The sequence below is a fragment of the Arthrobotrys flagrans genome (assembly GCF_004000055.1).
Source record: "Arthrobotrys flagrans strain CBS H-5679 chromosome Unknown unitig_15, whole genome shotgun sequence".
Classification (NCBI taxonomy): domain Eukaryota; kingdom Fungi; phylum Ascomycota; class Orbiliomycetes; order Orbiliales; family Orbiliaceae; genus Arthrobotrys; species Arthrobotrys flagrans.
In genome coordinates, this window is record NW_027137545.1 from 4893738 (window position 1) to 4917972 (window position 24235).

At 45.7% G+C, this 24235-nt stretch overlaps 7 protein-coding genes across 10 annotated transcripts; 5 read left to right on the forward strand and 2 right to left on the reverse strand.

Moving 5' to 3' along the window:
• Positions 1 to 2729: 2729 nt before the first annotated feature.
• Positions 2730 to 4065, forward strand: DFL_001335 (uncharacterized protein; the record flags this gene model as incomplete). The annotated part of the gene is made up of 4 exons (XM_067629939.1): positions 2730 to 2976; positions 3047 to 3189; positions 3260 to 3346; positions 3415 to 4065. The coding sequence occupies 4 exons, from the start codon at positions 2730 to 2732 to the stop codon at positions 4063 to 4065; spliced, it is 1128 nt and encodes a 375-aa protein (XP_067495910.1).
• A 501-nt stretch (positions 4066 to 4566) lies between these two features.
• On the forward strand, positions 4567 to 6567 carry DFL_001336 (uncharacterized protein; the record flags this gene model as incomplete). Its single annotated transcript, XM_067629940.1, has 2 exons — positions 4567 to 6247; positions 6323 to 6567. 2 exons carry the CDS (start codon positions 4567 to 4569, stop codon positions 6565 to 6567), a joined length of 1926 nt encoding a protein of 641 aa, XP_067495911.1.
• Positions 6568 to 6763: 196 nt separating this feature from the next.
• Positions 6764 to 7492, reverse strand: DFL_001337 (uncharacterized protein; the record flags this gene model as incomplete). The annotated part of the gene is made up of 1 exon (XM_067629941.1): positions 6764 to 7492. The coding sequence occupies one exon, from the start codon at positions 7490 to 7492 to the stop codon at positions 6764 to 6766; it is 729 nt and encodes a 242-aa protein (XP_067495912.1).
• Positions 7493 to 10763: 3271 nt separating this feature from the next.
• On the forward strand, positions 10764 to 16003 carry DFL_001338 (uncharacterized protein; the record flags this gene model as incomplete). 3 transcript variants are annotated; one of them, XM_067629944.1, is made up of 5 exons in its annotated part: positions 11658 to 13617; positions 13675 to 14299; positions 14783 to 14797; positions 14857 to 14994; positions 15049 to 16003. In XM_067629944.1, the coding sequence occupies 5 exons, from the start codon at positions 11658 to 11660 to the stop codon at positions 16001 to 16003; spliced, it is 3693 nt and encodes a 1230-aa protein (XP_067495915.1). The 3 variants fall into 3 exon arrangements, with proteins under 3 accessions (XP_067495914.1, XP_067495915.1, XP_067495913.1); XM_067629943.1 differs by lacking the exons at positions 14783 to 14797; positions 14857 to 14994; positions 15049 to 16003 and adding an exon at positions 10764 to 11492 and having other exon boundaries at positions 11604 to 13617; positions 13675 to 14303; XM_067629942.1 differs by lacking the exons at positions 11658 to 13617; positions 13675 to 14299 and having other exon boundaries at positions 14662 to 14797; positions 14874 to 14994.
• Positions 16004 to 18751: 2748 nt separating this feature from the next.
• Positions 18752 to 20542, forward strand: DFL_001339 (uncharacterized protein; the record flags this gene model as incomplete). Of its 2 annotated transcripts, XM_067629945.1 has the most annotated exons (2): positions 19866 to 19875; positions 19923 to 20542. In XM_067629945.1, 2 exons carry the CDS (start codon positions 19866 to 19868, stop codon positions 20540 to 20542), a joined length of 630 nt encoding a protein of 209 aa, XP_067495916.1. The 2 variants fall into 2 exon arrangements, with proteins under 2 accessions (XP_067495917.1, XP_067495916.1); XM_067629946.1 differs by having other exon boundaries at positions 18752 to 20542.
• A 218-nt stretch (positions 20543 to 20760) lies between these two features.
• Positions 20761 to 21243, reverse strand: DFL_001340 (uncharacterized protein; the record flags this gene model as incomplete). The annotated part of the gene is made up of 3 exons (XM_067629948.1): positions 20761 to 21021; positions 21091 to 21134; positions 21192 to 21243. The coding sequence occupies 3 exons, from the start codon at positions 21241 to 21243 to the stop codon at positions 20761 to 20763; spliced, it is 357 nt and encodes a 118-aa protein (XP_067495918.1).
• A 1621-nt stretch (positions 21244 to 22864) lies between these two features.
• DFL_001341 (uncharacterized protein) lies at positions 22865 to 23432 on the forward strand (the record flags this gene model as incomplete). Its single annotated transcript, XM_067629949.1, has 5 exons — positions 22865 to 22895; positions 22957 to 22969; positions 23030 to 23078; positions 23168 to 23316; positions 23390 to 23432. 5 exons carry the CDS (start codon positions 22865 to 22867, stop codon positions 23430 to 23432), a joined length of 285 nt encoding a protein of 94 aa, XP_067495919.1.
• Between the last annotated feature and the right edge of the window lie 803 nt (positions 23433 to 24235).

Below are 24235 nucleotides of genomic sequence, written 5' to 3' on the forward strand. Positions count from 1 at the left end.
GTACCTCTCCGATGTGCATATGCGTAGATATGCAACCCATTATTGAAGTTGCGAAGATCTAATATTGGGCCAATTGATTTCCTCGCTGAATAAAAGAGGTTGGGTTTTCTGCCGCGCCTGCCTGCATGATGCACATTCTAGACTATCTAGGTACCTTGCAGGTACCCAACAAGATGGGAAAGATCAAGTTTTTGGTCCGTAGTTTCCCGTAGTGCGCTCCGCTTTTCGAGATCGATCGAGGACGGTATCGATTGAGTTAGGCGAGATTTAAATCTGGGTCGAGATTCTGGTGAGTGTTCCCCATAGATCTGAACTTCTAGAAGGGCTAGAATTCATGGGCTTTCCGAACATAAAAGCTCCGCATGTCCCAAATCAAAGGAACGCGAGTGATAGACTTTGAAAGAAAATTACATTCCCCAATTTATTCACCGTACAAAAGAGATACACCACTACCTGCATTATTATCTATCCTTAGCCAAGAAATACTAGACCTTCAATCCAATGACACCCCAGGTCTTATCGACCCAACCACAATTTCTGGCCCCATCCCTCCAGCCTTTCCCTTAACAGCAAACAACTTAGACAAAGTAATTGAATACAGACATAACGCGGAAGACCAAAACTCCGTTGTCGCCCGCTCAAGATTACCCCGAGGCTCTCACATTTGCTACATCAATACCTACATCCCCACGCCACAATCTACATGGTCATCCATCCAAACTAGCAAAACCACTCACATCGAAGTCCCCTCCGGTATTGTCTATATAAACCATTCATGCGTCCCATCGATCGATATTGAGGTATATCCGCCAAATTCTGATGGGATGTATGTTAATGGAATTTGTGGTGAATTGCGTGTTGTTACGGATAAGGATCTTGAGGCTGGTGAGGAGTTGGCTTTCTTTTATCCGTCGACTGAGTATATCAGTCCCCGACCTTTTGATTGTCTTTGTGGCGCTGAGAGTGGGGTTTGTATTGGGAGGCAGGAAGGGGCGCATTTTCTGGAGAATGTTGTCTTGGGGAAGTACTTTTTGAGTAAGCATATTAAAGACTTGATAGAGGAGCGGGATAGCAAGGATCAGGTGTAGATACTTTGAAATGTTTCTCTATTTTAGAATTGGGCATATGGTCAGGCAAATTCGCGGGGAATAGCAGCTGTATCTAAAGGAAACAACACCCATGAATGTCAAATCTAAATTCTAGAAGACTCCCAAATAAGCCGATAATAAGTTGAAATTTAAATAAATTTTAGCTAAAATACTTCCATATTGAAACTATATATGAGCGAATAAAAGCTGCCACTGTTAGATAGTATCTTTCACCTATTTGCTAGTTGGGATGTCTGTCTAAACGTTTAATTAAGCCCAAATGAGGAACTTCACCTTTTTGATGTGAACTTCTGTATTCCCACGGCTGATTTATAAAGACATTAATATACTAAAAAGCTCGCGGTTTCAAACCTTTCCCACTAACCGTCTCCGGAAACGTGTTCCTAGCAACCCTGTAAAATATTTTGCAGGCTAACTTCATGTGGTTTGCGAGGAAGAAGGCTGATATCTACGACCATAGAAAGAGGACACCTACGTATCCCGTCCGCTCTGCGATATATAAGCCTCTTATCGGATTCTCAGTAGTCTCGTGGGTGACCAGAGGCGAATCGAGTCTGTTGTAGATTCATCTTTTTGGTGTTTCTTTTAATTTTTTTGGTCGTAGTGTATCTCGACACACAGTTGCGGCAGAAGTTCGCATTTTGGTGGACCAGCCAACGTTCGAACGTACCAACGTCACTACAATTTTTATTTTTATTTTTTTATTTTTTTATTTTTTTATTTTATAAAACCTTCACAACTATCTACAAAAGGAAAGGCTCTAGCTTCTGGCTTCTAGTTCATACTTGCTAATGCCGGCTGCGCATTTTCGGCCGAAAATTTTGCATGGTTGAAATCCATTTCGAGAATGTTGGGCAAGGGTCAGAATACCAATATCGCCACAGGGGTGTATGTCACTGACAACCTCTTACTGGCCAATTAATTCTCTTTCCAGAATTTCGCCGTCCCTAGACCCAGAGTTGTGAATAAGTAGTACTTTGGAGTACTTCCGTAAATCTCCTCGAAGCTACCAAGTGTAATCGAAGAAGAGGTTGAAATTCCACGGGGGTCAATTGGCAGCACTCATTCGTCAATTCGAGATGTATAAAAATTTCAACTTACGAGACCAATCGCCGTAGTCGACGAGCTGGACGGATTATTCCGGGGATAATGGTACTTTAGGAGCAGAGCGCTAGTACGTACATTCTACGGGCTGAACGTGAGCTCATATCTTTTAAGAAAAAACGCCGTTATATTCCTTTATCAATCTTGGTCGTGCCTATTATCGTGATATCAGATAATGCGTCTAGCGGGACAAAGTGGGTCGCCCAAATTCGGAATTTTAGACGAAGATCAGAGCTCATAACTGTTTCAACTTGGACAGGCATCGACGATTTAAGTTGTGGAATATTGTATTGCGCGTCGGGCAAAATTTGATGAATCGTGTCACTGCTAGATTCTGATTGGTTGGTTTGGACTGTCATACTACTGTGAGAAAAACACCTATCTATATTAAGTCTCTGGCCTGGTCTTCCATAATTTTAATACAATAAAGCACAATAAACATATCCTTTGGCATTCTCTACTTGAAGATTCCTATTTTGATTAATTATTTTTTTTCACAATCATACCGCGGTCAACATGGGAGTAGGAACCGAGTCGCCTCAAACTTTCGAAACAAAGGGAGCCCTCGAAGGCCAGAATCAGGAATCTAAATCCGAGGAGAATTCAAAGGCATCTGCGTTCAAATCCCTGGGTTTTCTCGATCGCTATCTCGCACTATGGATACTATTGGCTATGATTGTCGGTGTTTTATTGGGGAACTTTGTAGAGGGTATCGAGCGTACACTCCACCGAGGCAAATTCGTAGGGGTCTCTCTACCAATAGGTTCGTTATCTAGTATCTACCCACTACACTATACGCGGTCGAGATGCAGGCTAATAGTATATGGGACCAGCAATTGGACTGCTTATCATGATGTACCCGATCCTATGCAAAGTTCAATATGAGGTGTTGCACCATGCTTTCAGCAAACGGGAACTATGGATTCAGATTGCATTCAGCATTTTTGTTAACTGGATTGTTGCTCCGTTTCTGATGGTAGGGCTTTTGGATATACGGCCTCGGGATTTTAGTAACGGTATGCTAACATATCTGAACTCGCATATAGCTTGGATTAGCCTGGGCTTTTTTGCCTGACAAGAGCGAACTACGGAACGGATTGATACTAGTGGGATTAGGCAGGTGCATCGCTATGGTTAGTCGATAGACGCAAAACGGTTATCCTTTTTGCCACAGAGCTAATGTACCGACGATTTGCTCTAGGTTCTAATTTGGAACGGTCTCGCTGCTGGTGATTCAAACTACTGTGCTATTCTGGTGGTGATCAACTCGATTCTCCAAATTGCTTTATTCGCGCCATTAGCCGTCCTATTCATAAATGTGATCGGTGATGCAGATGAACTCAAAATCTCGTACTCAACAGTTGCGACGAATGTCGCGGTGTTTTTGGGTATACCGTTAGGTGCCGCCGTCATAACCCGATTCTTCATCCGACACTTCGCAGGCCCCTCGAAATATGAGATATTTATGAAATGGCTCTCCCCATGGTCACTAATTGGTTTATTGTACACCATCCTCATCCTGTTTGCTTCCCAGGGTCGCCAAGTCATCCACCAGATCGTATCAGTGGTTCGAGTTGCCGCACCGCTCACTGTCTATTTCATCGTCATCTTCGTCGCCACCCTTGCAGTGACGCACCGACTTGGATTCGGCTATAAATTAAGTGTTACACAAAGTTTTACAGCGGCTAGTAATAACTTTGAGTTAGCAATAGCGGTCGCTGTTGCGACTTTTGGTCCGGATAGTGATCAGGCGTTGGCATCGACAGTGGGTCCACTTATCGAGGTGCCGGTTTTGATTGGCTTGGTGTATTTGGTCAGATTCATTGGGAAAAGATGGAAGTGGAAGGACTGAATTTTCTGAACACGTCTTGTATTTAATTCCCGTGGCCGCGTGGTGTCGATAGGTATGGCGTTCGCTAAGTCTCGTACATACGAGCTGAATTTAGTTGAGAGGGTGGCCCAGATTGGTCTCGTTATGATTTGCTCAATGTTCTCTTTTACCTACTTCTATAACGGCCATGCAACCCTCCAAATGAATTAAACCAACCACAAAAACTTCACACTTTGGAATTGCGGAAGTCACCAAATGCGTTTGTTATCGATCATAGTTCAGATGAGCACGAGCATGCCTATAAAACCGAAAGCAGCTGCGTTGATGGCTAAAAATACCACATGCCAAGAACCATGGCACCCTTGGGGGATGTGTCTCATAAGCTCAATAGAACGCGTCCACCTATAAGAGCGCCTTAGGTTTCTATCATCTAAACCTCTTTCAATCTCATACTTCCTCCTTAACTCCTTAATTAGTCAATGTATCAAGCTAGTCATTAGTATTGAACGAGAGTACTTCAAGATGGATCTCGATCTTCCCGTCCAACCCACGCTCCGGCCTTCCTCTCCTCCCAGAGGCCAACTTATAGGCCCAGGATATTTAATTACAGATCTTCCCACTGAGATCATTCAAATGATAGCCAAGGAACTACTTCCTACAGTCCCTGCAAAACGCTGCAAGGACCTAAACTCTCTGTCACAAACATGCTGTCGTTTAAGGAGTGTCGCTTACCCAATGATCAATCGTCATCTATGGTTTGACGAAGAAACCCAATATCCTGATACTATGCTTAATATTGTTAACTACAGCTTTACAGACCCTCTTGTTGAGTTTGTTAAATCTGCAACGTTCCGTTTGAGAGCTGAGGACGGATATTGGTTGAGATTGACGGATACGGATAATGATATTATCAAAATGCAATTGAAAGAGCTCAGAGAACATCTAAAACGAAAGGCTGAAGAAGGAATCGAGACCTTTCAGTTTTTTGAAAGCCAACTGGAGGAATATGGAATCGCAACGTTGGCGACGATACTATTGTATCAGCTCAAGGACCTTCAGGAGATCGAACTTGCCTGTTCTATCAATGCCACGAGCACCAGGTTTATGTTAACTACCCTCCATCACTTTGATCCCCCATTCCAACTTGAACGGCTAGGCATGGTCAGACTAGTCGACTTCGCCACAGCAAATTATCTCCTTTTGGAACGCTTTCTGCGCCTGGGAGTTCCAAAAGTTGGGATTGATTCTCGATTCGCAAGTACAAGCGGTGCCCCAAAGATCAGGCCAGTATCTGATTTCCCCAGCGATGTGGGGGGTACAGATGGAACCCCCGAGAGCATGAAGACTGGTTATCAAGACAGTATATCCATAGGTTCGATCGAGAGCGAATATAAAATAGACATTCCATTCTACACACGGATTGAAAATACCTTAGCCAGGACGGTGGAACAGGAGATCGATCAGGACTATAATGGATATCAGGCACTAGACTATCAGGCATCTGGATATGAGACTGCAATCAACTATGATCCGCTCGGAGCCAACCCAACATCGGAGAATGAAGACCCGCTGTTGATAAGAGACCTGCGCCTCTGGCTGGATGAAACGCCTCTGCTGGAGTACGAGCCGCTCGTTCCTCTATTACAAAAAGCGAGGGGCATTTGTAATATCGAAGTCAACCTCTTTCCGAGTGTTCAAGTTTTCGAACATGCGAACATCTCACCTTTCAACTGCCTTGCCGCAATACTTCATCCTCAGATGGAAACTCTTGACACGTTGACTATCCGCATTTCGTGGCTAAATGCACCGCAACCGGAGATTCCATCACTAAGACAATTCGATAATCTTCGTCGTGTGCATCTCTTCTATGGAAGAGATACCCACAGAAGATATATAGCACACACAAAGACTGGAGAGTCCTATTTCAAATATATGTTCCCACCGGGATTAAAATACCTGAGAGTAGACATTTTCAAGTATAACCCCTGTATCGACTTTATCACCGAAGCGATTGACATTCCCACGGCATGGTTTCCGAATTTAAGGATTGTTCTTGGGATTGCGAAGGAGAGAATATCGGATAAAGTTACCCGAATCATTGGAGGGATATGGACCTCTCTCCTTTACTACGAGGATCCAGTTTCTGGAGAATGGAAAACCGGGATTCAATCCAGGTCAGGCGATACTTCCTGGCGAAGAACTGGTAAATAAAACTCCTATGTCCTTCACATATTAATATCAAAATCAAAATTGAGCTAATAAACCTCTGTGTAAGCAGATATGAAGCGTGTCCCAATCCAGATCCTAGCTCACGGCAACAGGCATAGAGATGTCTTTTGCTCTGAAGAAGGTTGGCACGGGCCGTTTCAGCAGCATGTGGCGGCCGATAATCCATATTCAAGCAGGGATTCTTCGAGTCAGCCTTCGTCGAATGAAAGCGGCGTGAGTGAGCCTCAGGGAGGAGGTGTAAATGCGTGGAGCACAAAACCTGAGGAGCCCGAAGTAATAGAAGTGGACCCTTGAGTAGAGATAGGTCATTGCAACCTTTATTCTTATAACAATAATACATACATGTCCGACTATGGGCCATTTTATCTTTATCATACTACCGCATGCCCTAGACTACCGCATACCCCTTCCGACTTGGATTGATATTAAGAGTTTGTATAAGGCCCAGACTATCGTCTTTCAACTATGGCAGGCGGATCCTAGTAAACAGTTATAGTCCGGCCATTCTCCTAATAGCGGAATTCTCGATTGTAAATCCATCAGGATTAACGCCTTCCCCTGTGATCTTTTCACCGTCCCCCAAGGCTAATGCTACAGAGACTTCGGCAAGATTTTCTGTCGTAGTAAACAGAGAGGACATGATGGGTCTCAATAGCGGTGCCGCTCCTGAGAAAAAGGCTTTCTCGACGAAATTTTGCTTCCTTTCTGCGATCCAAGTCTTCCCTGGGTCAATTGCAGCTGGTCGGAGGTTGTACACAGAGAATGTTTGCTTTCCCGACGCGATTCCCAACAGTTGCTTCTCAGCATCTCCTTTTACCCGTCCAAACATTTGACTAGCCTTTCCATTCTGATCCGCACCTCTACCAGATATATAAACAAATTTGAATTTCTCCTTCACGGGAAGTTCTTTGAAAACCTCTGCCGCAGCTAAGGGATATGTTTTTGTGATTGTTGTATATTCATCCTCTTTCATTCCTATGCTGGAGATTCCTTGCGCCCATATACATGCGCTTGCGCCGGAAAGCTGGCTTAGAAGCTCTGGAGGGTACGATGTGAAGTCTTTGTGGATTATAACGTTGGCTTTTGGGTTACCATCGGCAGCTGCGACGGGTCGTCGAGAGAGGATGGAGACTTTGGAGATTGAAGGTGAAGAGAGGGCATGTTGGAGGATTGCGGAGCCGGCAAGACCTGTTGCACCTGTGAGGATTATATGCGACATATTGATATTTGTTTCTTTCTTTCTTCCGTACTTTCTTTATGAACAAAAATATGTATTATTGAATATCGTTTGGTAATTTCAGGAAGAGTTTGAATTGGCTTTGGAAGTCCTGTTGTCGTGTGCCGCGCGCTGTATTGATGTATGAATGTTGATTCTGACTATTTATATGGCCTAATGAACTTCATATTCACGCAGGACCATTCAACCCTTTTATAAACAATCATGACCTCTGGCTCCCATCACACCATAGTGATTCCTCTTAAACTTCTTGAATTAAATTCCTCCGACTTGACCACTTTCAGCACATGGGCGTCGTAATTTCGAGTTAATGTGTTGCTCGACTGTGGGTTGCTGACAGATGCAGCTGGCTGACGGTAGCGCCGGAGTTAAAGGAGTTAGTCAGCAGCACACGACGGCGTTAGATGACATGGCCCACTGCGATGCTGGGGCTATGGAGACATTTGGCTGTATCCTGGTATACATCATTTAGGGGGTGATACGTATATGGCGCTTAGATAAAGGTACAGCTTCGAGATACAAAACCATGTTCGAACTAAGGTCGGATACTAACTGACTGAAAGGCTAAGGCTAATTTTTAAAAATTGTAACTCTACTCAGTACATCAACGATCTTAAGATCTTCCCTTCTTAATCATACCCTCAGAAACTTGTTAAGTCTCTAAGAGATGCATCCAAATCCGCATATATGCGAAAATATATCCAGAAAACGTCTAGGGATTTGTAGAGGCAACAGTTTTTCTTTCACCCGCTCCTTTTGGAAATTTGGCCTTGAAGCTGCAGCTAGGAAGCATTAGCTAGCTATAGATCTCCCTCTAGTCTCGTTTCTAGTCGCGATTCTTTCGCCGCCGCGCGCCACAGTCCATGAACATGAACGGTATTGAGAGTTTTGTGGCAGCGTTGTCCTGCTTGCAATTGGTCTCACGGAGTCTCAGAGCCAGATTGTGTTGCTACAGCGATAGTTGCTTTGATAGGTGTAGAGCTCTTGGCCATTATAGCACTGACTGTTCAGGACCCGACTTGAAGCACTGCACTGCGCGCATGCGTCGACCAGTCCAATTATCTTGAGAGCCGCCATTGTATTATCTCAAATAGAACTGCTGTCCTTTTCTTACGATTAATATTTCGACTCAATACCATAATATTATAAGGTTCATGCAAGGCTCGAGGCACAGGAGCCCAAGAGCTTAAGAGCTATGTCTTCACGACTGGAGCCCCAAAAACAAGAGGGTGGGGTACCACCAGAGATCTGGGGCGAAATATTCAAAACTGTAAGAAATATGAGCTGACTTTTCTAGATACGAAAATTACAAATTGGCTAATTCTCCGGCCGTGTGTGCGTCTCGCTGATGGGAAATATAATTCGAAGATTGCAATCCATGCGCACTAGCACCCGTGGTCCGAACATGCAGTCTCTTCCGAGATATGGCTCTACCAATATTATATCGTGACTGTGTCCTTCCTTATGGAAACGGCTGTTTTGACCCACGGTACTATATCACCTTAGTGTCCCCCACTAACCAAGGCCCGAAGTTTATTAAAAACTTTTGCTTTGTGTTTGACTTGTTATTGCCTGGTACAGGGGAGCTCTCGTTTGAAGAAATTTGGGGGGAGGGCAACGGAGAACGGGATATAGACGTATTTTCCACCGTATTGAGCCTGGCAAATCGAGGATGATACGGTATTACCACCCCTCTCTTCTAATCTTTGGGTGAGTGTAGTTTGTTGATCCTAAATTCATCTTGGTTCATAAAAACAGGTTCGATAGCACATATCATCACTTACCCGTGGGCGCCGTGGCATTCTTGGAATTTCTTAAGTCCTAGGATCGATTAGAGCATCTTCATATCGGCATCGAGAGTCCCAGGCTCACTACTGGTCTCCGGCAAACTATTCCGACCCTCCCATGTCTAAGATATATATCAATTGACCTTGAAATTGACCTGATTTCTGGCGAGACGCATTTCTTGAAGATGTTACAAGGTCATGGATATTGTTAAGTGCAAAAATATTGGAAGATCTCAGGTTAGTGGACAGCAAACCATATCCCGGAACGGGAGAGGAACGTGATACGTCAAAAGAGTTTAATTGGGCAAATGTATTGTTGCTGGAAGCCGGTGGTGCAACAGGTGCGGTGGAATATCCCTGACTGCCGAATCTCAAGGCTCTTGAGATATCTTCACAAGTACAGCCGCGGCTGTATTTACCGATCATCCAAAGGCTATTCAACTACCGTATCCTCATCTCATTCAGATTTGTAGGGAATCAGGAGATAGACGTGAACGCTCACCTACTCCTTGCTCAAGCTGTGTCAAAGCTTAAGAATTCGGAACGCTTACATTGAGTTAATACATTTTCACGTGAGAGTGGATTAGTCATCGAATTTGCACCACCGCTTCGGGAGCTTGTATGTGATAATTCATCAACTAGTAACGGATACCCGAGTTTTGAGAGTATTCTTCGGCACGAAGATTCTTTGAGGCACCTCCATCTCCTAAATATTACCTAGATTGGGATTAGGTCGTCGAATGAAGGGTTTAAACTTTGGGGTTGGCCGTGCCTAGAGACTCTCATCATTTTCAGCGAACCGAAAGCCGTTCCTGGACGCCAAGTTTATAATTACCCACTGACAGCGAAGTGAGAGTGTCCAGGTGGATTCACGTGCACGGAGGTGTGGGCTTCCTAACTCTAAAAATCTCTCTAAGGTGTACTAGAATATTGACAGAATTTCGGTTTACAGTCACTGAAACTTCCAGCATCATTAAAAGCCCTGCACCTGCTCCAGACATCGCTAAATGAGTTCGAGGCTTCAATTCACCCTAACACTCGAGAGGCCCCACATGCAAGTCAATTTACCGGCAAACCGACTATAGAGTGGGTTACATGGTGGCGAAACGGGCTTCTTTCAACAGTTCCAGATCTTGAATTTCTTACGATCAATACGTTGCCCATTGAAACCGAGGAAGCGGGGACTGACCCAAATGTCTCTGGAATTAAACTCATTTTTAGCCTCGCTACGAGACCAAATGTGCAAACTTGTCTGGGCACGAGACTACGTCTAGAATTTTGATGCACTGGGTATGACAAATTGTTGTAATTTTTGCGTTGGCTGCCATAGACATCGATGCCGAGACTTTGAAGTACCAACCCACTAAGCTTTGTCGCCGACTCACATCCTGATACTGATATCTTCCATTTCCCCATCACATCCCGTACACGCTCCATCAGGAACGCTAATCGCTCATGACAGCCCTATGGCGACCCCGAGTGCTTCCGACCCAAGCGGTCCTCAGCCGACTCATAATCTCGAAAAGCTCGTTGGTGGCCCCGTCGCGGCCGCTCTCTACCACCGTCGCAAGGAATTCCTCCGACGGACAAGATGCACAATCAAAGTCACAACGTGGAACGTGGCGTCAATCGACGGAGCGCATAGAGTCGTCGGATCCATACTACGCGAATCAGCCGCGGTCATGGAGAGACCCGGAACCAGAGGAACCACACACGCGTCTCCTGTCGTCGGACCGTCGAGTCGATTATCTCAATCTGCCGCAGTGGCAGGAGATGCCGAAGGTATGCCGAGGCAAACGGGTGGATACGCCGTTTCAGGAGGCACTGAAGATAGCGGGCAAGAATCGCAAAGATCTGAAGAGCATTTTGGATCGAAAAAGGAGATTTCTGGAAAGTATGGTCAGCCAGATAGACAGGTACAGACAATTAAAAGGCAAGAATGCAATGTCGGGGAGAATGAAGGTGAAAACATTCAACAATTTGCTCAGGTCGAGAGGGGGGCGCATGAACCCGTTTCTACAGCTGCGACGACAGATCCAACAGGACGAGGAATCTCCAATGCTGTAGCGCACCTCCCGATGCACAACCGTATTCATGTTATCTGCCTCCAGGAAGTAGTGGATGTTACTGCTCCTGAGAACTTTATACGGTCTGTAGATGAAGCAGTTCAGAAACGGTGGAAAGAAGAGATCCAGGTACGGGAAACAAAATCTGAAGCCCTGTCTATCCCTGGCACCTGCTACATATAGACTCGAATGTCGAAGTATTGATCGGCTAAATATGGATCCGGGATGTGAACTTCATAGGCCGCCCTTCCTGAGTATCGATGTCTTCTCGTCCAGCAATTGGTAGGGGTTTTGATGTTCGTTTACGTTTCACCCGACATCGCGCCTCAGATCACTACGCCGAGTTCAACAAGCGTGGGCACAGGATTGATGGGGTATATGGGGAACAAAGGTGGTGCTATGGCGAGACTGGTTTTTGGAGGGTTGCCTGCTGCTGGAATATCACCGCCGTCGTTTGCCGACAACTCGATTGAGGAACTACGGGAATCTGAGGACGAAAGAGGGGTTACTATCGTCTTTGTGAACTGTCATCTTGCGGCTTTCGTGAACTCCGTGGACAGAAGGAATTGGGACTATGCAGAGATAATGAGAAGAGCTTACTTCCACCCGAACCCGTTACCGATATCTGGGGGTGGAAGCGCACCGGAAGCTGTTGCGGCTGCGCATCCGAATGGATACCCCTTCAAAGAGTGTGATATTGTAGTCTGGGCGGGCGACCTAAATTACAGGCTCGAAATGTCTGGGAATGAAATACGGAAAGCGATCCACAAGTTTCTCCCTCCAGAGGCGGATGGGAGCGACCCAGTGCTGAAGTTGAGTATTGATCAGCAGGCACCGGATAACAACGATGATAATAAAAGCAACCATTCGGAGCCAGATCGTAGTTTTGAAGAAACGATTAGCTTTCTCCTTGAAAGCGACCAGCTACGGAGGGTGCAAGCTGAAGGGAAAGCATTCCAACACTTCCACGAAGGAAAAATCATGTTCGCACCGACGTACAAGTACGACCCAGACACAATCTCTACATTCGATACCAGCGACAAAGCAAGGATACCCAGTTATTGCGACCGAATTTTATGGAAGGACCGAAAGGTCGAAGAGGAAGAGATCGAACGACTAAAAGCCCGGAGACTAGCTGACGCCAGGGATCGAAAACGGGAATCTCATCTCGATGGGACTGAGCATAGCGATGTTTTGTTCGATTTCGCGGACGAGGAAGAAATCGGTGACGAATCTGAGTTGCGTATAGATGAGGATGACTTGACTATATCACCAAAGAATGATCACGAGATCACTTCTATCAACGGCATCGATATATCTGATGTCCCCGCCCCGCTAAAACTACTGAAGTACTTTTCGCATCAATCAATCACGGAGTCTGACCACAAACCTGTAACCGCGGAGTTCTCACTCGAATACCTTGGTGTCGACCAGGAGAAACGGTCCCAGATACAAATAGAGATTGTGAAGGAACTCGACCGCCACGAAAACGAGGCTCGTCCTGCAGTTACGGTGATAGTGGATGGAGATCCCAATAACGAGATAGTAAACTTTGGAGATGTTGCTTGGGACCAGGTGGTTCGTCGCACTGTAACCATTGCGAACACAGGTCGGACTGCTGCTGTATGCGAGTTTGTAAAGCGGCCTGTTCTCCCTGCCATCATGGATGATGACGACGACGGGTTTACTAAAGTGACGTCGGAGGATGTTAATGACCCCATGGCTTTTGGAGATGAGAGCAGTGCTACCGGCGGAGCGACGGAGGAAGTGTGTAAGGAGTGGCTATCAGCTACGTTCAACAACTCAGAAACGGATGGGCCGCATACATTGCAGCCTGGCGATGCAGAACAGGTTACATTACAGCTTGCTCTCCCCCCAAGAAAACACGGTCGGCAGTCGCGATCCGCGCATGCTTCCCTTCTTCGACATCTAAACAAAGGAAAAGAACAACTAGCGGATGTGTTGGTGATGCGGGTATCTCATGGCCAGGACAAGTTTATACCTGTTAAGGCCGAGTTTAAACCTACGTTCCTGGGATACGGACTCACAGAATTGTTGAGGGTACCTGATTCTGAAGGTGGTATTAGAGGGAATCCGAAGTGCACGGGTGAGGTACATTGGAGTGCGCCGCGGGAGTTGTTTAGGATGACAGAGTACCTTTTGTTGACTTTGAGGGGTATTGTGATGAGTGAGGGTGGAGAGGGCGTCAGGTGGACGATGTTGCCGGGGTGGCCTTTCGTGAAGGAGACTTGGGGTATGCAGCCATTTCCCATGGGCCGGTGTTCTCACATGAACTAACTTTTTTTCTCAGGGCTAACGGACGACAGTGGAGATGATTATGAGGGTGTCGAGGAACTCACCCGATCTTCTGTTCATGCTAGATCTGCGCTTAAGAGATGGATAAGGGAATCTCTTGACTGCGATAAAGACTGGGTATGGGAAGGGGTTGATCGGAATGGATTCACGGAAGAAGACAAATGCGAGGCTATGTCTGAGTGTTTACTTGACTGGCTGGGGTACCTCAAAGAAGGCGTACTCCCAGGGTCGCTCTATGGAGAGGTGGTCAAGGGCGTCGGCGGAAAAGCTGGAGCCGACAAGATACTCGATATGCTACCTACTGCTGCCCCACCCGTCCACGCCAACGTCTTTATATACCTTACTGGGTTCATATCAGAGGTTATATCACTTTTATCGCCCAAGTACGACGCGGCGATAACCAACAACTTTTCTCCTCAAGCACTCACACCGGCGGCTCTGGTCAAACGGTTGAGTGCTAGTAGCAGGGTGACGACCACGGAGCTGGTGAAGAAAAGTGTGATAAAGGAGTTTGCAGAGGTTATTGTGCGGAGACCTACGGCAATGGACGGGTGGAGGAGCGAGACGCTTGAGAAGAGGGAGGAGGAAAGGAGAGTTGCATTTCTTACGGCCTTTGTGGGGTAATGGATACAGACGATGGAAGTTTCCTTCTGGTAGAGTATACTTAGGTGCATGGCTTTGAGTCCTTCTGGCATTATCTATAGGTCTTCTGGCGTTCAATATGGTCTTCTCCTTCGTAGGAATTATGAATGTAAATTACTCTCCGCTGTTTTGGCAAAGTGCGTTGAAACTACAGAATACCACGCTTTGGTTCCGGTTTGATGACTAAGGGAAATGGCGTGGGTGCTCGGCTCATGCTAAGCTTCAAGAAAACTTGAATCTTATTACCCACTTTTCTTCAACAACATCACATTACTGCTAAAATCCACTACCGCAGTTGGCTGCGAGTATCCTCAGCATCATTAAAGGCTCATCATACATCATGCGGCCCTGGATACGAAATCTCCGAGCGATAGATGCCCGTAGGGTGTCCCAACGCTATTTCTCGTCGAGTAGACCGAGGTTAGAGCTTCAGTCGATATGGGACCTTGATAATAAGATAGACCCGATATATCGCGGTATGGAATACAACCATTACTTCAAGAGATAAATTCGAGCTACTAGCTGACTTACACAGTCAGTGTGACTGTCTAGAATGCACAAATCGAAGTCTTGAAATTATCAGGTTTCCCGAAAGCCAACCTCCCAATAATGTCTTGTTGATAAAGAAGGAAGGGATGCCGTCTGTTACGGGGGCTATGATTGAGTTTGCGAAGTATAATATTGGAATGCTACTTTTTGTATAGGGGTATGCTAATGAAACCGGCAGGTATCTTAAAACCGCATACCCGGCTACAAATATCATCCTTGAACCTCAGGTCGCTACTGAACTACACTCCTCTCTACCGTTTCCAATTTATGCGACACCGTATACTACCCTCCCACCATATCCGAACCGAAATCCATATCACCTTAAAACCTCATTGACCGTTACATTCGGTGGAGACGGCACAATCCTCCATGCTGCCAGTCTCTTCTCTACATCTCCCATCGTTCCGCCGTTACTCTCTTTCTCCCTTGGCACACTAGGTTTTCTCGGGCCATGGAAGTTCTCCGATTACAAAGCAGCTATAACCGCTGTTTTCACGAATAAAGCACGTATAATGCGTCGTAGCCGGATTAAAATGGATGCCTTCTCGGGTTCTGAACAATTACTAGGGGACTTATGGCCTCCAGACTCCCACCCAAATGGTGGACGTGGTGAAGGATCTGGTGTATGGGCCATGAACGAGGTCAACATCCACCGTGGACAAAACCCTCATATGGCAATAGTAGAAGTCTTCGTAGACGGCAGATTCCTAACCGAAGCTGTTGCCGACGGTATTATTTTAAGTACACCAACAGGATCGACTGCATATTCACTCAGTAGCTTCGGATCTATTGTCCACCCTAGAGTCCCCGCTATACTCCTGACACCTATCTGTCCTCGATCACTGAGTTTTAGACCGTTAGTGTTGCCGTCTGAGGTGGAGGTTAGTTTGAAGTTATCGGACAAGGCGAGGGGTGAGGAGGTTGAGGTTTCGATTGATGGGAAGAGGTGGGGTGGGGTCGGGAAGGGGGTTGAGGTTAAGATTACTGGTGAGATGGGGAATTTTTGTGGAGGTGGGGAAGGTGGAGTGCCGTGTATTTGGAGGGAGGGGAGTGAACATGAGGATGAGTGGGTTGGGGGGTTGAATGGGCTGTTGAAGTTTAATTATCCGTTTGGAGAGGAGGTACATTTGTGAGAGGGGGGAGGGACTAGTCATCGAATGCGAGGTGATCGTGGGGGAGGGAGTCAACAGGCTCGAAATCGGCTAGAGGGGGCGGTATATTCCTTCATCATGTACATATAACTGATATCGTCACTAAATAGGCGAGCTCTAGAGTTTTCTTGAAAATGGATGGTACAGAAAGCCACCTGCAAGTCGACTAAACAAGATCTTGGAATTCGGACGGTAAGGGAAAGTGTCCGAAGCTTAAGAAGCTCAAGGCCAAGACCCGTATCATCACGGTCACTAAAACCAAGAAGGGAATTTTCGACTACCGTATGTGGTGTAGGTTCGTGATCTCGGACTAGAAGATGTATGTATCGACTGATACAAGGATAAGTAGAAACTGTATCCGGCCGCCAAAGATAATAGTAGTACACAGTGCAGCTGGTTAAAACCTTGAAACTTCTTAGGTCTCGATATATGCACTATGATATTTGCCATCACTATAAAGATGGCGGCTGAGTAAACGGTCTTGTTCGTGTAGTTCTCTAGGTGCAGTCTTGAAACCAGCTTATCGGGTTTGCGAGGTCTCGAGTTGCACCATTATAATTATGCTTTGAGCCGCTGTGGCTTAGCTCCCACCCTTATCAACTTGAAGCGTTAAATACTCTCGCCTATAAGCATATTTATCAACTAGAACCTGTGAAAGCGAGTCAGTACTCATCGGTTAACTAAATATTTTCTAGATTAAAACCGGAAAGATTGGTAATGCAATGCATGAATTCATGCGCACGCCAGAAGCTAACTTCTCGCGGACAGCCGGAGTAGGAGAATTCAATCATCGAACATTTGAGATATCGATAGTCCTTTGTAAAATAGAGATAGGATCTTCATGTAATTTCCATGCTAACATGGTCAAGTTTCCACAGCCAAGTACTTGAAGTACATGGGCATCTTCTAAATATCTATTAGGTCGATCAATGCGTTTAATACGTTCCAATACTGCAATCTTAGACCATTAAACTGGTGATCCTATAGACTGATTCCTCGGTAAATATCGAAAGCCTAAAAATTGTCCGTTCCCATTGAATAATATGGTCGCAATCGCAACTATTTGGTTCCACTCGGTCAATAATATCATTAGATCATGGCATTGTACTATCATATCGTGATATACACATACCCCCATGAACGGCAGCCATAGCCTTTCGGTGCATGCCGCACAAATCTCCGCCCTGCAACATTGACAGCTAGCGGCACTTTAAAATTTCGAAAAGGGTCTATTACGAAATAGTATTTAAAGCACGGGCTTCATCCCCTTACAGTTTCTTTCGAGCCGAAAAAGAGATCTTCACGCTAACTATCCACTTTTGGTAGATTAAGCTAGACGAAGTCGAGATATGGTTCCGTGACGTTTCGGAGTGGGATATCTGCGTTGGCTCCACCATCTGCACCTGCAAATGTATGAGCTTGATTCTAGCGCCATCGTACAGAGATCTTAGTTGAATCTCTGTTAGCCTTCTGCATTTTGGTGTGACCATGATTACTCGGGGATTAGGTAAGTTTTGAGGTGCTTTCTTGTTTTCCTTGGGTACAAAAGTATTCTAGCAACTTGAATTTGAGCTGGAAGCGCTTGACGCTTGAAATATATCCCTCCGTTAACATTGCAATTATTCGCACAAGGGTCGAGTCTCCACGACAAGACAGAATATGCATGGGAAACTGTGAAGTATCACTAAGAATAGACCATAACCATACAAGCCACTCATCGTGGCGGCCTGCGAATTTGTCGTTCAAAGGCAGCAGCTCATCTGCGAACCCGATTCCACTACGAAGTTCCGAAAACACTGCCCTGCCGCACTATTGACCTGTGCGCTCGCTGCGGCGTCAGAGTGAGACCGCTCACTAAACGACCAGGGCAGGTATGGCGCGAATGCATGCGAGAAAACATGGCAGACCTAACCAAATCTAGGTCATTTCAGAAAAATATGTCGAACAAAAAACTCAAGAAAGCAAGTTTCATCCCAAGATATTGAGGAAATTTTGGAAAAATGGATTAAGGGAATCAAGATTTGATACACCTCAGATTGACTTAATGCGTCGGCTATCATATCTCGTTCGAACATCTCCCGTGGAGATAGTTACAGACCCACTTTGGCTGGATAGAGATATTGCTCAGGAGAAAGCACCAGATTAAGTATCGGACCTGCACGCCACTGACGCAAAAAGCAACGGCCGTCGATACGGTTAAATTCTGTAGCGGGCAAAAGCTAGGGAGAGCTCAGCGAAAGGCAGAGAGCGAAATACATGCATACTGTACACCACTCTCTCAAATTCCGTTTCGCTAGTCGTCCCAAATACACACATAGCTTAACGAGAAATGCCTGCGAGAATTACGTATGTTCTTGGCTTCCGGCCCGGCCTTTTGCTCGCTCGAATTCAAAAACCCTCCATAGTGCACCGGACTTGAACATCGTCGACGCCACCACTAGTAAACAAGAAGTTTGTTCGGGGACGCTAAAGGGAGGCAGGCGCCTTCGCCTGCGGTTTCAAAGAGCCGAAATTTTTCGTTTCTCATCGACCTCTCTTTTCTCTTACGCAAATCGGGCGCTTGGGCTTTTGAGCTCTTTTATCTAAATACTCGGGGAGGGACCCTGATAGTTAAAGGGATCTTACGATAGAGCACTTTCTTCATGAATATTCATGATCGCCGAATCCCAAGCAGCTTTCTCGGAAATTCAGTCGGCGGACTCGAGCTCGTACAGTAACCCTTCTTGCATCATGGCACAAGTCCTCACCACAACTCTTTGGCCTCACCAAATGGCGCCACTCCACCAGCCACACTGCACAGACCTCAAACCTCCTCCCGCAACCTTCTCCCTCCTCTCCGCCTTCCCAGCCGATATAATCTACGAAATCACCGACTACCTCTCCAACACCGAAGTTCTAAAACTCCAACTTGTCTCCCGAACCCTTCGCCGAAAACTACCGATCCAACGTCTAAACTCTATCCATTCGCACAAAACCTACTTTCTTTGCCAAGACGGGATTCGAAAACTAGAACGTATTGCAAGGATACCGCGGCTTGCGAAACGGGTTACGCATATTACGTTTGATCTGGAAAGTCCTTATGTCGGTCTTCTTAAGCGGTATTGGTGTATTAGTACGGCGATGGGGTATCCGCAGGAAACTCGTGCGAGGATGCAGCGGTGGTATCATAACCACATGCGTCGGAGCTTGGCATTACCATCTACCAGGAGGATAAAAGACAAATCACTTCGAGCGTCTGCGTTGAAAAGAATGTTGAAAAGGATGTTCACGGGACTTCATGGCGAGGAGGTTGAAGATCTACGGCTGAAGAATGAAGAGGTTGAAGAGGAACCGACGAATTATGAAGACGCATTTCATGAGATTTTCACGTTGTTTGAAGTACACCTTACGAGTTTGTACTTGAAATGGCAGGATAAAGCCGAGATTTTGGAACGTATAACTTCAGCCTTTCGGTCTCTTCCAAACCTCCAAATACTCGAGTTTAAAAGAACGGATATTACGAAGGAAGATCCGTCGGTTATGTTGAAGATTTGGAGAGAATATAATCCCGAACTCGCATGGTTGCTTAAGAAGAACCCGGAAATTGAGGATGGAGATTTACCTTGGACCGATTGGTTTTCTCGAGAAGCCTTACATTCACATTTATGGGAAGCTTATCCGTCGATATTATTCTGCGCTGCGCAAGCGAAACGACGGATTAAGGAAGTTAGAGTGGGTACCCTTTCAACCGAGTATCCGAAATCTGGAGCTATGATATCGTTTTTCGAACCATATCATGCGAGGATTAGTGACACAACCGGACGTCAAGCTACGGAAGCCGAGTTGAACGGTTGGATCGAGAGACATGCAGAAGGGTATAGGTATACCTTTTCGAGGCTGCGAAGGTTGGAGTTATATTTAGATGAGAAGGAGAGGGAAGGGTATCATAGGGAATATTTTGAGGTTTCGCCGTTGTTTACGGAGACTGTTAGGACGGTGGAGGATTTGGTTGTGTGGAGGGTGCAGGGGAGTGAAGTGAGGAGGGAGGAGAATGCTGTGCCTAGGGAGTTTGTGGTCCCTACGGCCATGAAGTTGGAGAAGTTGAGAAGGATCGAACTTGGAAAGGTTGGAGTTACGCTTTGTGGGTTAAAAGCATTCTTGATGACCAACAAAGAGACTGTCAAGGAAGTCATATGTGGGGAAGGGACATTTGGACACAACTTGGTAGAAAAAGAAGAAATCCTCGATTTCTTGGAACAAACTCGCGATAACATGGGTTTGGAAACCATCGAAGTCGACTTTTTAGTGAGCAACCAATACCGAAGACTGGTCGATGAGAAAAAGTATTTCTTAAGCGTTAGGATTCATGGGAATTGGAGGGATCAAGCTTTTTGTGGGTTTGATATTGGATTGAAATATAGGTTTACCACTGTTTCTGGAGAAGATACGATGCAGAGTCATTGGGTGCGGAAGCACTCGTACGAGGAGTTTGTGAAATTCATTGCTGATACTGATGTTCAGGGGCATTTTGAGATTCGATGAGTTGGTTCTCCTCTGTTTTGTTAACTAGCTAGGCGTACAAGGAGGGTTTATTACAAGTTAATATATGACCATTAATGATATTATATGAATTATTCAGGAACCTTGAAAAATCCATTTCGTATTTTGGACCAATACCCAGATCCACTCGACTTAGTCAAATAAATATCACAATTTCCCATTTCAAAAACTTTTAACTTGGTTCCATCCGCGCATAACGACTAATTTTTGAGCCCCGGCTTTGTGGGTTCAACATATCCGGGCGGTACTGTTGCCCCCATACTCGTTCCATGCACTTGACCGTGATGTGTTTCCGGTGGATAATCGGATATAGGCGGTGTATGAGTATGTTCTTCCGACCTTCCTCTCATCTGCTGGTATCCTATGCGTGCCAGCCTTTCTTTTTCGTCTGCTATGGCCGCATCACCGGCTAGACGTTCGACGTTGGCGAGGATGGTGTTGCGGAAGTACTCGCTCGCGCCCTTTTCGTAGATATGTTAGTGAGGTGGATTTTTGGGATTATTGAAATGTATTATAGATGGGGGGCTTACTGTGACACGACGGGCGGCTTGAGTTATACTCGCGGTCGAGGAATCTATAACACTCTGGATGTTACCCCAGTTCTAGGATAGAGGAGTATAAGTGGTCGTACTTGTACTTGCGGGTTTTGCTTCTTCGTATTTTGGATGGTCAGATGAGGCCATGGTTGATTTAATTGTGATAGTTGATTTAAGTAGTAATTGTAGTCAAAGTTTGTTTGAGGTTGGATAATGTTTAGTGATATTGATTGATTGAATTTGTGTAATTGTATGACAGGAAATAATACGTAGCTAGGCAAAAGAGGAAGTTCTACAAGGTTTATATATACACTTGGCTTTCGAAGCTTTTCTTATCAACTTTAAGCTTTGATAGAAAAATTCCGATGGGAACTGCCAATTCGGACCTATGTGAAGGTCCGAAGTCTGCCGTCATGCAATCGTGCACGCATGCATACTTCTTAGTACTGCCTATAAAGTGACGTCACGATGTCAAGTGGCAATCACCGGCAAATTATCGTTAGCTCGACATGTCCATCGGAAGTGCGGGGAGCAGAAAAAAACCAATCTGCGCCTGGATATCGAGACAGAGAGAAAAAAATGTGGGACCGTGGTGCATGTGAGATGCACACTCCCCGCAGTGGATCCGTATTGGCCTGACCAAGAGGTTCTAGATTGTGGTTCCTCTGAGATTTCGAGACTTTGTTCATGAGACTCGCAGGTTATTATCGCGTGACCTGGCTCCCTATCGGGGAGTTTGCGTTAAACGTTCGGGAAGAGCTGCAAGCGGACGGATTTGGGAGCTCTTCTTTCGGGATTCGGGCTAAACGGAAAATGCAACGTTTGAAAGTGTGTTGCGATTGTGTCGGGGTGCCGAGGCTGGAAGTGTGTCGGTGTCTATATGATGACGACGTTATTTATCTTTTATTTATTTTTGTTGCTATGCTCCTCGCTCTCTTATCAACCACCAACCTTCACCATCATCAGCTCCACGCACCCACAACGTGCATCATCCTAAATTGGCTCTAAAGCCGCGTCAAAAGCCTATCTATATATACAGAAATGGATACATCTCCAACCATAGCTTGATAGAAGTCCTTATAACATGCTCAAGGCAAATATCCAAGGGGGGAAGGAACTCATTAGCCCAAGCGAGAAAGCTACAGGTGGAAAAGTTACATCCATAGTGCTCAAGAGAAAGGATTAATCGATTCCACGGTCGCCATCACCATCAATGAGGATCCGGGGGCAGACTCAGAGTTTATGAAAGCCAAAATCGCTAACCTAATGATGTTCGAACTATCACAGCGCGAGTTTCTTAATATTCCAGTCGAACCAAAATATATTCATGCGCCAGCTAGAAGTTCGGTGACGTCACATCCTATCTGGATGATGAAGATTTCAAATCCAGAGACGAGATATATATACACCATCATGAGTCCCAAAGTTATAAGGGAACAACAGGCGTTTAGCCCATGTTCTTTAGTTCACGAATCTTTTTTCAAGCTGAGTCCTCGCGCTCTCTCGCCGTAACTCGCATAGCGGCTGCAAGTTTTCTTTAGGCAATAGTCGATAATAGTGTTCACTAACCTCTCTTTTATAATGGTGATCAGATTGTGGGAAAGCGGATATGGAATGGAATAAGCTACCGAACGTTAGAGGTGTGCCTTGACCGCGCAGACCTAAAATTCCAACATCGTTTCTACGGAAGCCTCGATGACTGATACCATCTGGCCAAAATCCTCATGCGCGGTTGCAAAATATAAATCCAGATCACTGAAGCAGAGGGATGCGGACGGGCTTGGGCGTCCACACACTCGGTATATATATTGTTTAAAAGTGTAACCGCAATCAGTATGTTTCTATACTAAGTGACTATAGCTAGTCCCAACTTGTACGCATCCTCTTGCACGTCTCTAATGTGCACATGATGCCGAAGCTTACAACCACGAAGTGCAGGACAAAAAAGGTCGACCAAATTTATGGGGGTGGATATATACAGGGTCTATGTCTATTCGAAAGAAAGACAAAGAACTGTGCCATGGGCAAACAATCGGGGTTCAGTCTGATGGATCCTTCGAACGATCACTAGTTCGGATTGCGAATACACGTACTCTTGCACGTCTTTGGTCTGGCGCTGGTGTTTGCATGCAACCACGAAATCCAATCGCAAGATAAAGATGAAATCGACCAACTCTATCAAAATAGATATGCACAAGGGCTGTTCAAGGGCTGTTTAGGGTCTGTGTCTATTAAATGGAAAGCCAGATATTTGCTCCATGGACCCTTTGAATGGTTAACCATAGCAATTCAGGTCTCGAATGCGGGAGTCTCCAACCAGCTATGATCATGTTTAACGGCCACGACTCGGCAGGATCCATGGAGAGATATTTAAGTCACCCCCTCCAACACTACCGATATATTCTTCTTGTTGAAGTCAAAGCTTTGGTGCATGTGGTCATAAGACAGATCGAGGCGAGCGCTAGAATTTCTTCCCTCGGTAAACTATAAGTCTTAATCTCATATGCCGATCTCCACCATCAAGCCTCCGCACTTAAGTACCTTCACTTTGTATGAGGGGTGGTGGTTTGACAACTTCCAAAGATCCACGGCCGGATACATATACAAACTTCATCCAAACAAAAGCGAAATGCATGTCGACGATTATCGAAAAAACTCACGACGCCCGCAAAGCACCACCAATACATGGCTAAACGCGGTAAGAGGGCACATCCCGAGGCCTGGCATCATATGCTACACCAAGGACTTAAAACTACAAGGCCTCTGGAAACCATCCCAATCCATTCGGAGTATATGCGCCCCCGCCAAGACCGCGTAAACGCAGCCATCGCAATTAATTACGAATGGATTAATCAATTCGTACATACCAACCATATGGGTGAGTGTACGTTAGCGTCCCGGTCTCCAAACTATTCGAGACATCAGCAATGCCCCCGGCCCTCGCCAACTCAAAGCCGTACATCTTATTACGTATCATTCCCACGAAATTTCGAAGCCACCAACCACCACGTTTTATGACAACCATCAAAGATCAATTAATCCCTTGCAGACGGCACAAAAAGTACGGTATCACGGCGGTTCACAGTAGGGACTCTACACATAACGCAAACAACTACAACTACAACGGCACGGCGGTGCA